The sequence below is a fragment of the Engraulis encrasicolus genome, chromosome 9 (genome assembly GCF_034702125.1).
Source record: "Engraulis encrasicolus isolate BLACKSEA-1 chromosome 9, IST_EnEncr_1.0, whole genome shotgun sequence".
NCBI classification, from domain to species: Eukaryota; Metazoa; Chordata; class Actinopteri; order Clupeiformes; family Engraulidae; genus Engraulis; species Engraulis encrasicolus.
In genome coordinates, this window is record NC_085865.1 from 45,089,945 (window position 1) to 45,102,444 (window position 12,500).

A 12,500-nucleotide genomic window follows, 5' to 3' on the forward strand; every position below is an offset into this window, starting at 1 on the left:
AAACCTCTATGTGTTTGAGTTTGTAAAAGGGATTTAAGAATGTTTGCACACAGTGCGTAATGTGCATCGGTGCCCATTAAGTCGTCTTAAAAAGCCGTCTTAAATAAGAAGTCATCTGTCAGCAAAGGTAATCCCTAGGGGATGATGTAATGTGTGTGTACTGCAGTGAACCTCAGTCTCACCTGTGTCAGTGCAGCAGCTGTCTGTGGCTGCCTGTCTGAGTAGTGACTGTGCAGTGTGCATGTAGCCCAAGGCCTTCTTCCCCTGTCTGGCTGTCTGTCAACATGCATACATTACATGAGTAACCTAACCAAGGCTGGATTAAGATGGCCCGGGGCCCCTAGGCTACTGGTTGCTGTGTGGGCAGGCAAATTCCACAAAATTACATAGACAGTGTGATAATTACAAGCTAGGAATTAAAGATAACATGCTTGCCAGCTATGGAGAGGAGTACTAATAAGATGTAGTCTCTTACTGCAGATGGGGTCGCCGGCAGGCCTGGTCACTATTTGCTGAAATACATACATACATACATAACAACATTGATATGACAATATTGATGTGACAGCCTTAAGTAACTCTTTAAGATATAGCCATTACAATTTTGACGACAGCAAGGTTGTGACATAGGCTCTGCGCTAAGGGGTTAAAACTGTACTCGACATTACATATTCATTTTTTTTCAATATTGCATCTTGTCACACTTCTGCAGTTATTGACTTTGGCCAATTGGGGGGCCCCCTGACAGGTGGGGGCCACTAGGCTGCAGCCATATATAGCCTGTGCATTAATCTGGCCCTGGCTTGTCAAGGCTGTCTGTCAAGATGCAAACATGAGTAACACTACAGTAGTTTATGCAGCTTGAGGTGAAATGAAAAACAATGCAGCAGCAGCAGCAGCAATCAGGAAACGAGGGTAGGGCCACTGCCAAGTTCCCGACTGTATATTATTTTGAAGGTGTAATTGTTGTTGTAAAATAACACAGTTAGTGTTTAACTGCACTCCATTACGGATGTTTTACAGACACTTTCATTTCTTACAGCCTAGAGTGGTACAGTCCATGCGGTACATGCTGATTTGTGTCGGGCTATCAGGCAATTTCATCTTTATTCTATGACACTATTTGGATGGATATTTTGGAAAATGCATCAGTTTTTGGCCGTTTGGAGTTTTAGAAATATCCTTTCAAAATTCCTGTTTTTAAATAATGTATCTTCTAGTAGGCTATGACACCCCTGTCACAATGGTGTTTTTAATTTTAACCAAATGTATAAACAGATTAAAAACTGTCTGCATTTAATAATATCTGCATATATGGTGTAACCTGCGCCTAAGATTGGGTATGGTAACATCCTGACATCTTGGCACCCTGATAATTTATACAGTAGCATGTGTACCAATCTTACATTCTGTTAGTGCTCTCAGTATTTTCTTTTCATGACATTACATTAAGCTGACATCTTATCCAAAGCACCTTAAAGTCTACTGGATATAAGGTCAGTGCTCCGGGAAAAAAATGGCCTTAGATGCATTGCTCAAGGGCAAGGTGACCTGGTTATTTACTTTCCTGACCACATTTACCTTTGACCCATCATTTCCAAAGATCAACTCCTTAACTCCTTAACTTAACTCGTACTTAACTTAAATTGGTAATGTGTGGTCATGTGATGTAGTAGTACTATGTCTGTCTGTCTGTCTGTCTGTCACACACACACACACACACACACACACACACACACACACACACACACACACACACACACACACACACACACACACACACACACACACACACACACACACACACACACACACACACACACACACTTGATTGACTGCCGTCCCGTGGCGTCATAAAGATGTAGGCTTTTTGAAGGTAGCTACGGCAGCCCAGGGGCCCCGGGTGCAGCTGAGCACTCCCCTGGGACGCCTTAATAGCTGCTGTTGAGAGAGGGCGCAGGCCTGAAAACACACACAAGTGCTGCTGCTGGGAGTTAGGGAACAGTTTTTTAGGGCCTCCTGATTATGTTAGCAGGGAACTACATTACGTAGAGAGAGAGAGAGAGAGAGCAGTGTACTGTACAAGAAGTTGTTGGTGAAGGTACATAGGCTATATGAGTGGCAGGTGTTACACAAACAGTGAGGTTAATAAATCAACTAGAAATGCGCTTGAGAATTTAATCCATTCTTTTTGATATGCAAATCAGGGCTTGACATTAACTTTTTTACTTGCCGGTCATTGTGGCTAGTGGTTTTCCAGAGTCAGCTATTCTACTAGCCACAAATTTGATATTGTTTATTTTTTCAGCAGATGAGGTGAAGAAGATGAGTGCACCGCTTTCCACATGGAAATAAATCAAACAAATAGAAACAGAGTAATTTAGCTTTTTCTTGTATTTCTTATATCATACAAACATTTGATACAGCAAGGGCAACATGCAGAATATAGGCTATTCTGATATGTCATACCATAGAATGAGCTACCTGTCAAATTAGCTTGTGACATTACATTTATTACCAGCCACAAACAAGTTTTACAAGCATTTGGCTGGTTGCCAGGTGCCAATGTCAAGCCCTGATGCATATACATGTATAGTTTAGGGGCTTGCTCTTGTTGTAGTGTTGACAGCCCTTTCACTAGCCAGGCAGCATTAGCTACAGTAGTGTTTACAATGCAAGCAAGTTGGACTTGGACATCAGACCGTTTCAAGTCGTGATCCGTTGTATCCAGCGGTGTAGTCTACTTTTTTGAAGTGGGTATACTGTATATTTGAGCATTTTTTGAAGTGGGTATACTGTATATATTTGTGCTATTCAAAACAATGGATCAATCAATTTTAAGTGGGTATACTGAAATCCATGAAATTTAGAAGTGGGTATACTCCGTATACCCGCGTTCTACGTAGACTACACCACTGGTTGTATCCAATTGTATTGTAGTGTGAAATTAACAAATAAAGCCCAGATTCTTGTACAAGCCTTATTTACCACAATCTTTTCTCCAGCCTATGTTGTTGCATGTGCCAGAGGTTGCCTCTTGCTTCCACGGTGACAAGGTTCACATGGTAACCGGCGGCAGGGGTGCTGACAGAGGACGGTTACAAAGGGGTCAGGTGTCCCGGGCCCCAGGGAGACAGAGGGCCCAAAATTGAGTTTTCTTTACATTGTTTGTATTGGATGGGGGGCCCTACAGAGGAGTTTGTCCTGAGCCTAGCAAAAGTTGTCAGCACCCCTGCTGGCGGTTCCACGTAAGCGGCCCAACACTGCCAGTGGTTGATGCTTTCCTCCAGATGAACTGAAGCACAACTACTAAAAAAGCACAGAACATTCTTGTTTTCCCTTCACTGTTCTCGTGTTCAGAGGGAGCCTGAAGACCATCCCAAGTTGGCTGCAGATATGAGGCCCAATCCCTGCTGCCACGGCACTGAGCTCTAGGCTCCTCTTGGTTCCTCTGGCAGGTGTCAATGGAAGCATTGTGGAGACCAGACCCGACACTGCCAAAAAAGCTACGAGCCGATTCTTCTTCCGAAGCCCAACATTGTTTAGAGCAGAGGCGACGACTTGGAGCTGACCTCTCTCAGTCTCCGCATGTCTGGAGGGAATAGGAAATCAGTGACAACACAACATGACAACTCTCGCTATTGTGATGAACCGCTTCAGGTGAAGAGTATTCACCCAGCAAGTGTAAGTTTTAGTTACTAACATCTTGCATAACAACCCAGGGTAAATATCTTTTGTGTTCTTGTGTTCTTTAGGGTAATTTGTGGGACATTTAGTTAAAAACACACAACCATTCTGCTGAAGAAAAGGTTTGTTTTCAAGGTCGGGATAGATGCTGCACTGATGATGTCTCCCTGGATCCACAGCAGGGGTGCATTTCTCAAAAGAGAAGTTGTTAGCCTGTTAGCAACTTCGATAGTTGCCAATGGGAAAATACATTGAAAACAACAAAGTAGCTAATGTAGTAAGCAACTTTGGTTTTGAGAAATGCACCCCAGATCAGCCCAGCTTTCATGTACTTCTCTGATGTGAAAGGGAAAGTGAGAGGCTACCTGGGAAACTCCAACTCCCATTGTCATTGTGACACAGCACTCGACAGCACACAAGTGCACACTGCTCACAACAAATTTCCATTTATACCTCACTCGTGCAAGGGGACAGCCAGGGCCAGATTAAGATGAACTGGGGCCCCTAGGCTACAGGTTGCTGTGAGCACCCCCCCCCCCCCCCAGAAGGCAAATTGCGCGTCAAATTTACATAGACAGTGTCATAATTATGAGCTAGAAATGAAGAATAATGCGTCTACCAACTATACTGAACACAACAGATAAATCTTTCAATATTGCATCTTGTTACAATTTAGCAATATTTCACTTTTGACCAATCAGGGTCCCCTTGGCAGGTGGGGGCCCCTAGGCTGCAACCATATCTAGCCAGTGCATTAATCCGGCCCTGGGGACAGCCCCCCCTGGCACCCCAAGGGAGAAGTGCAGCGGAATGGTACCATGCTCAGAGTACGTCATGGAGGAGGATGGGGGAGAGCATTGGTTAATTACTCCCCCCCATGGTGTCGGGAGTCGAACCAGCAACCTTTACAAGTCACAAGCTACAACTCTGACGCCCTAACCGCTTACCTATGATCCCCTCAAATGTTTTACTTATTGTAGTGAACATATGGAGAGGAAAAGGGAGGCAAGTGGACGGACTGACAGACATACAGCTCCCACCTTTCCTAACTAACACTATGTCCAGATGGAGCCAGGTGTGTCTTTAGGATAAAAGGACCAGCTGCTATTGCAACGTTTCAAGTCTGACCACCAGAGGTCATTTGCCAATCCTTCCCTTTCTCTCTCCCACTCATTTCCTGTCATTTTCTCTCACTGTCCCTGTTGGAATAAAAGCATAACGACCACCCCCCCCCCCCCAAAAAAAAAAAAAAAACCCAAAAAAACAACCTTTTAGTTACCGTGCGTGCCGTGCATCCATCCACTACCATTTCCTCCACCAGAAGTGTTGCGAGTGCCAGAGTTAAATGGGGGAGTCAAACACATGTGGAGCGTTAATCAGGGCAGGAAACAGAGGAGGTGGAGATGGAGATGGGGGTGGAAAATTGATAAGCGGATAAAGAACGAAAGGAGAGAAACAACAAGGAAACTGAGAGAGAGAGAGAGAGAGAGAGAGAGAGAGAGAGAGAGAGAGAGAGAGAGAGAGAGAGAAAGAGAGTGTTGGGGGAGCTGGGTGTGTTGAAATGTATTGGCTAATGCATTTTGAAATGGTGTTCTTCAGGAGAATGGGTTAAGCATGAGTCCAGTAATGATGAGCAGTCAGACGCAATGAATTTGACCATGTCTCTGATTCTGACACACTCATTTCATCATTCTGTCTATATCACTTCATTCTCACTCCCTCTTGCTCCCCCCCCTGTCTCTTTCTCTCTCTCTCTCTCTCTCTCTCTCTCTCTCTCTCTCTCTCTCTCTCTCTCTCTCTCTCTCTCTGTATTTATCACTTCATTCTCACTCCCTCTCTTGCTCTCTCTCTCTCTCTCTCTCTCTCTCTCTCTCTCTCTCTCTCTCTCTCTCTCTCTCTCTCTCTCTCTCTCTCTCTCTCTCTCTCTCTCTCTCTCTCTCTCACCTCTAATTCCCCTTTTTTCTTTATTGGCTGAAATACTTGTGGAAAGTGTGAGCTGTGAGCCATCATAAATTCCAGACCACACGATAGGCCAGATCCAGAGCTTGGTGCCAGTGGAAAGAGTTGCAAAGGAAACATCATGCATGCGTGAGCCTTTCACCCAGAGAGAGAGAGAGAGAGAGAGAGAGAGAGAGAGAGAGAGAGAGAGAGAGAGAGAGAGAGAGAGAGAGAGAGAGAGAGAGAGAGAGATAGAGTATGCGTGTAAAAGAGAGCAAGAGAGATGCTGACTACTGTCCCCATCAGGTTTGCTCCCCTCCTACCTCAAGACAGCCCTGGGGTGCATTTCTGGAAAGCTAGTTGTAGTTGTTAACTTTGTTAGCTACTTTGTTGGTTGCAATGCAATTTCCCATGGGCAACTACCGAAGTTGCTAACTGCTAACAAGTACGCTTTCCAGAAATGAACCCCGATCAGCTCTAGGTCAGAACCCAAAAGCGTAGAACACCGACCCACAGGGGCGCCGCTAAACATTTTGGGCCCCACGAAAGGTTCAAATTTTGGGCCCCCAAAATGCCAAATTATGTTATCAGCATCCTTCCAGGGCCCTGCCAATGCTGTGGGGCCCTTAGAATCTGTAACACTCACCCCCCCCCCTCGCGGCACCCATGCCGACACCGACCCACACCAGCTCCAGCTCCAGACCTGCATGAAGACAGCAAATGCAGTGCTGCATGCTGACAGCTCTTATAAATCATAGTGATGACATGTCCACAATCTAACCGTATCAACATGAACATCAGAGTGATATGAATCAACCTGTGGATAACCTGAGAGAGCTGTGTCACGGTTTCTGTATCCAAAGCTTTCATTTGAAGTGTAACAGAAGCTTTAATACACTGAGCTGAGGAGCCGATCTGACAGCAGAAGTGTTACAAGTTACAGCGAAGGTGATCTCTTGTGTTCATTCAGCCGAAAGACACTGTTTTGAATTTTTGAGCTGAGCAGCCAACCAAATCACAGCTCTCTCCTAGGTGCTCATAGCCTCTGCCGATGGGGTTGCCGGCGGGCCTATTGACTATTTGCTGAAAATACTCAATTACAACATAACAACATTGCTATGAAAGCACAGAGAGCCTTAAGTAACATTAAGACATAGCCATTACAATTTTGGTGACAGTAAGGTTATAACGTAGGCTCTGCGCTAAGGGGTTAAAGCAGCATGCTGATTGGCCAGAAGGGGTTGTTGCTGGAGCCAGGCCATGACTCTGTGCAGTGCCAGAATTCCGCATAGAGCCTGGAGGTTAATTGAGTACACGTGGAGAACGGACGGACCAGTAACGGACAGCAGAGACCAATACTCTAAAATTTAGACTAAACAACACAAGAAACAGGAAGGTTCTGGATCTGGATATAAATTTCTAACTAGGCCTTATATTAAATCGAATGCCAATTCCCATTGCGCTGCTGCACGCCATTGTAAAACAGCAAATTCAGCACGAACATGTGCCACTACTCATGCATAATGTATGAAGAGGTTAAAGGAGTAATACACAGCCTGACAATGTATGACAAACAGACTGCAAAACACTGGCCATGAGTGCAAATGGCCATATGAGTCTGATTATTTCAGTCAAGACTAAGAAAGCCACAAATAGTACTTTCTGTTCTTCTCGTGTCGTTTTGTTGTAAACAAACTGGATTGCTGATCCAGAGACCAAGAAAGGGGGAACAGTGTCCAGGCTGGCATCGTCCCTCTGTGGATAGCATCTTATGCAATGAAGAAATTACAGGCAGATACACGAGATATAAGCCATTAAATCCATAATATATTTCTAAAGTCAAATTTCTTGATGTCCAGTCCAGGGGGTAAGGTCTTGAATGAGAGTCAGTAAATGCAGAGGCCTTGTTCTGATCTCAATGTCCATGTACCCCATAGCAATCCTGGCCATGCTGTAACATATATTAATCCTGTATGATAAACCTTCATGGATGTTACCCTGATGGCAAAAGCATAGCCTATGTGGCAATGCAGCAGGCAAGAGAAGTAATATCTTTAGACATGCCCGGATAAATGACTGTTGACCCAACATGTTTCTATGATTGTCACTGGCCTTGTTATTTTTCCATTCCTTGGGTTATTTGTGTGTGTGTGTGTGTGTGTGTGTGTGTGTGTGTGTGTGTGTGTGTGTGTGTGTGCGTGCGTGCGTGCGTGCGTGCGTGCGTGCGTGCGTGCGTGCGTGCGTGCGTGCGTGCGTGCGTGCGTGCGTGCGTGCGTGCATGCGTGTGTGTGTGTGTGTGTGTGTGTTTTGTCAGCGTTGCTGTTTGTTGATTTTAATCAGAATATGATGGTCTATTGTGCTTCGTCAGTTAAAACTACACATAACTAAGACCAGATCCCAGACATTTGAATTCCCAGATGTGAACAACGAATATTGTTACTATAACCAATGTATAGGGTGGGTATCACTGATTCTTGAGAAAGTGGCTAAAACAGGTTGTAATCTTGAAAGAAAAAAACGAAGCGAATTACAAAATAATATGGTATATCCTCGTAGACAAAGGTCTTGGCTTTTCAGAAATGCACAAGGCCAATCTCCCCATTTTCCATTTTTTTCAGAAATCAGGTTTTCTCCGATCATACCTTGTTTTTTGTCAACACCGTCAGACACAATTAAAAGCAATAAAAAGTGTATTGATTTGGTTGCATATGTATCTGGAGTTTTTAAGTGATTGTGTGTGTTTTTTGGTTCACACATACGCCTTTAAATGTTGAAAATTCACTTTCATTCTACTTTAATACTGCTTCATGTGTTCTAATTTAAAAATATGTGCTGTCAGACAATGCTTACTTAATGGCTAAATAGATCAAACAATTTTTTGTAATTTCACAAATATTCGTGTAGGCTTAAATTTGCTATTACTTTGATAATTCAACAACTACAAAGGAAAATTTTGTAAGCACATTCATTTAAAATGTCCAAAACTCCTTCTTACGGTGGTGACTTAAGAACTGACGGTGGTGACAGTAATCTGAAGGTGGTGAAAGTGACCTAATTATTACCTACATTTAGCAAAATAAATAGCCCTCTCAAGTCAATGACATCTAGCATAAACACTTTATTTTTGTGTGTGCACAGTATGTTTGTGCATGTGTTTTTCTTCATTTGTTAGATACTCTAGGAAGTAGGCCTAGATTATTGAAAATGTGGCATAAACAGGTTTTAAGTTGTTCAAATCCAAAATATAGAGGTGTATTATCATAGATGAACGTCTTGGCTGTGCAGTGAATGTATTGGCCAAGCTCCCCATGTTTTACATTTTTCATAAAATGGGCTCTTTCTTGGTTTTGTCACCAGCGTCAGACAGAATTAGAAGTAAAAAAATAAGTTTACTGTATTTAAGTGAATTACTTTTACAATTCAACGTAATTGTAGATACTTATTGGAAGCATATTCTTAAAACTTGTCAAAAACATGTAAAACACATGCTTTTTTGTGAACTACATGAGATGTCACCACCGTCAGGTTTTTGTGACAAAAAACCCTCCAAATGCACCTCAGTGGAGGCTGGAGTATAAGTTTGGGTCACAATTATTACTAACATGTCTGGTAATGTTTCATTAACCAGCACAATTTAGTAAAATATGGAACAAGATGATGAGCGGAACAAAATCTGACGGTGGTGACATCTGACGGTGTGAGACAAAAAACACTCTTTTACATATTGTGCATTTTTTGCTCACATTAGCCACTTCGTTTTCTCTCTGTTTCTTAGGGGCTTCATGACGCTTCTGAAAAAGTATATATAATTAACATTAATGTAACAATAATACTATTAAAACCCCCGACGGTGTTGACAGTTTATGGTTGGGACAGTACCAGTGTCCAAACAAATTATCAAATTGAGGAGAAATTAGTAAACTTACAGGAGCTTCAGTGATGGTGAAGTACTCAGTAGATCTAAAGGTTTGAAAATGGGTCCTAAGTAATGACAATGACCTTGCGCGTACCTGATTTTATTGTCTTTTTAAAAAAATCTGACGGTGGTGACTAATATGCTGGACACACTTTGAGCAATCAGAAAATAGTAGTACATATTGCTTTACACACACGATGTGCATATCTGCAGAACCACTTCAATATGGACTTTCACATCATGGTGATATTATTCAATAATATCAGTGATTTTTACATTTTAAGTCAATTGAAATGATGATGTCTGTCCTTGGGACAGCTGTTTTTACAGGGTGTGGGCAGGTTTATAGCCATGAAAAGTAATAAAATTACACTTAAATATTTCAAACGACTGTACATTTATGTAACAGACCCCTGTGTCTTTACCTGGATTCATTTTGTTCATGAAAATGTAGTTTATTTTCAACAGAATTGGCAGTTTATTGCAGAGACATGTTTTAGCCGCTTTCTCAAGAATCAGTGGTATATCATATAAAAGCACATTCAAGGTTTTATGCAAATAACTCCTTCTCTCCACAACCCCCCTTTAATACTTACGGGATCCCCCATAGGGGTCCCTACCCCCAGTTTGGGAACGACTTGTTTAGTTCATGTGTCCAGTAGTTGTGACTATATGCAGAATAACTTCCTTGACTTGATATACTATACTATACTATACTATACTATACTATACTATACTATACTATACTATACTATACTATAATATACTATACTATACTATACTATACTATACTGTACTGTAGAAACTTGTGTTCTGTGCAGTACTGTAACTACTACAGCTTTACTTTGCTGTTAGCTAGATACCATGACTCAGAGTGACAAGACTTGGCTGCTACTTTGCTGGAAATTAAATGACCCAGAATAGTTTTTATCCATGGCCGTGACCTACAAAATAGTTTTTGCCCGTGCCATGATTATGTGTCCAAAACAAGGGAATATGTCCTTGAGCTTTCCGCACAAACACAAGCATGCAGGGATGACAAGAAGAGGGGGGGAAAGTGAGCTGTTTCAGGAAGAATACATGTGACCTTTTTGCCATCATCATCCTACATCTGTTGGTCCTCCAACCGTGCGGTAGCCTAGCAGCCTAACAACAGATTTATGGTTATCCCATCAGGCCTTCTGATTTTTCCCAACTTCCTACTGAGTTGGTGAGAAATAAAAACCATCATCAGAAAAGGAGAGAGCAGAAGGAGAAAAGAATAAGAGGAAGAACGGCATTGTGCTGGTGACTCAGCCTCTCTGGCCTAGAGTGAGTGGGTCAGCAGTGAAACACAAACCTCATTATTCCATAGAGCAGGATCCACCCTTGAGTGGGCCGACGACCGTCTCGGTCGCCCAATATACTCCCATCCATCCGCACCTGGAACAGAGTGGAAGAGAGATGATGGAGGGGAAAAACCCCTCGTCTGAGGTGACACAAGGACAGTTGAACATATAAAAAAATCACTCCAGACAGGTCACCCAATTACCTAATTATTCCTCTGATGTATAATTGTATGGAGTTGTGCAAGCAGGCACTCCCTGTAAAAGGGTTCAACGGTTGTGATGTCATCATCCACATGTAAAAAATAAAAATGATTTTCTGATTATTTTCCACCAGACAGGTCCTGGTTGTAATTATTACACCGTGGGTCTGAAAGCATCTATGTTGGCTGAGCACATTAATTCCCTGTGGCAGGCATTTTGAAGGTGTACAGCAAACTGAGAAAGAGCGACCTCTTGTGGGCAATGTAGGGGGATTCTTAATTCCCACGGCCAACATTGGACCACTGCCACAAGTGTCACTTGACATTTTAAGTTGGGAGAGCCCAGTTACTTTTACATAACTTGCTCACAATTCAACACACACTCCTCGCATCTGTTTTTTTCCACACAGCCCTTTTAAGAAAGGACACTGAATATATTCCAGGTTTCAAATACTCTTCCAAGGTCATTAGCCTATAACTCGTTTCATGCAATTCGTGGAACTTGAGACTTGCGTAGGTGGTCTGAATGGAATGCTTTTGGTCTTGTGACGCACACGAACTTTAGAACTATTTCTGAAGATGGTCTGAGAAATGTAATTTTCCTCCCAAGGAAACTCTATTGAGCGTTTTTCCACAATATATTTGAGGAGATGTAAGGGAAAGATCCAATAAAAAAACAGCATACGTCCAGTGAAGGTATTGATCTTCTCGCCATGTTATGTTGTTGATCATCTAATAATATACTTTTTACTTGTTTTTGCTTTATTGATGTGCGTGATCTTTATTAACGTCACTGATCTGAATTATTTATTTATGAGTGTTTATTAACCCCTAGTGAACTCAGGTGAGGCACAATGGCGGCGGACGATATGCGCAGGATAGCAGCGCTGATGGAGCAGTCACTGAGCGAAAGGGACCAAGACCTCATGACTTTCCTCAAGCAGAGGTTTGCCAACGAGCTGAAAGCAGAGACCACCTATGAGCCAGAGAAGGTGATCACCCGTAGCGACAAGAAGCGCGTCTCCGTTGCGAAGATAGATGACCAGGGAAAGAGCAAATGTGACCGGAGACGGTGCCTGCACATCACTGGGTTCTTCAGCCCAATTAACAAGTACGATATTCTGTGCACTGTCACCCCTTTGAAACAACCATGCTACGACGATTGCGTTTCTCAGTTGACCAACAACATGTGGCTAAACGCTGGCAATATCGTAGTGCAAAATTGTGCGTAATTTAGTGTTCGTCGTACGTAAACTACGCATTAACTTGTATAGAATATAATTATGTCTTGGCTCATTTTAGGCTACTATTTAGGCCTATGTATTTAATGAAGACTAGACTAGTTACTGTCACTCAACTACTTACAAAAATACACGTACAGTGTGTTGTTATTGAGACCAAATTGCGTTTTTTCATTCGCTTATTTCTGTG

General features: G+C 42.6%; 1 protein-coding gene across 2 annotated transcripts in view; it reads left to right on the forward strand.

Annotated features, from left to right (window-relative positions):
• Positions 1–11,650: 11,650 nt before the first annotated feature.
• Positions 11,651–12,500, forward strand: part of LOC134455879 (uncharacterized) — a 22,584-nt gene continuing 21,734 nt past the window's right edge. For both annotated transcript variants that reach the window (XM_063207225.1, XM_063207226.1), the window contains exons 1-2: positions 11,651–11,765; positions 11,905–12,180. In XM_063207225.1, coding sequence (XP_063063295.1) covers positions 11,924–12,180 — 257 coding nt within the window. In that variant the 5' untranslated portion in view covers positions 11,651–11,765; positions 11,905–11,923. The remainder of the gene's footprint in view (positions 11,766–11,904; positions 12,181–12,500) is intronic.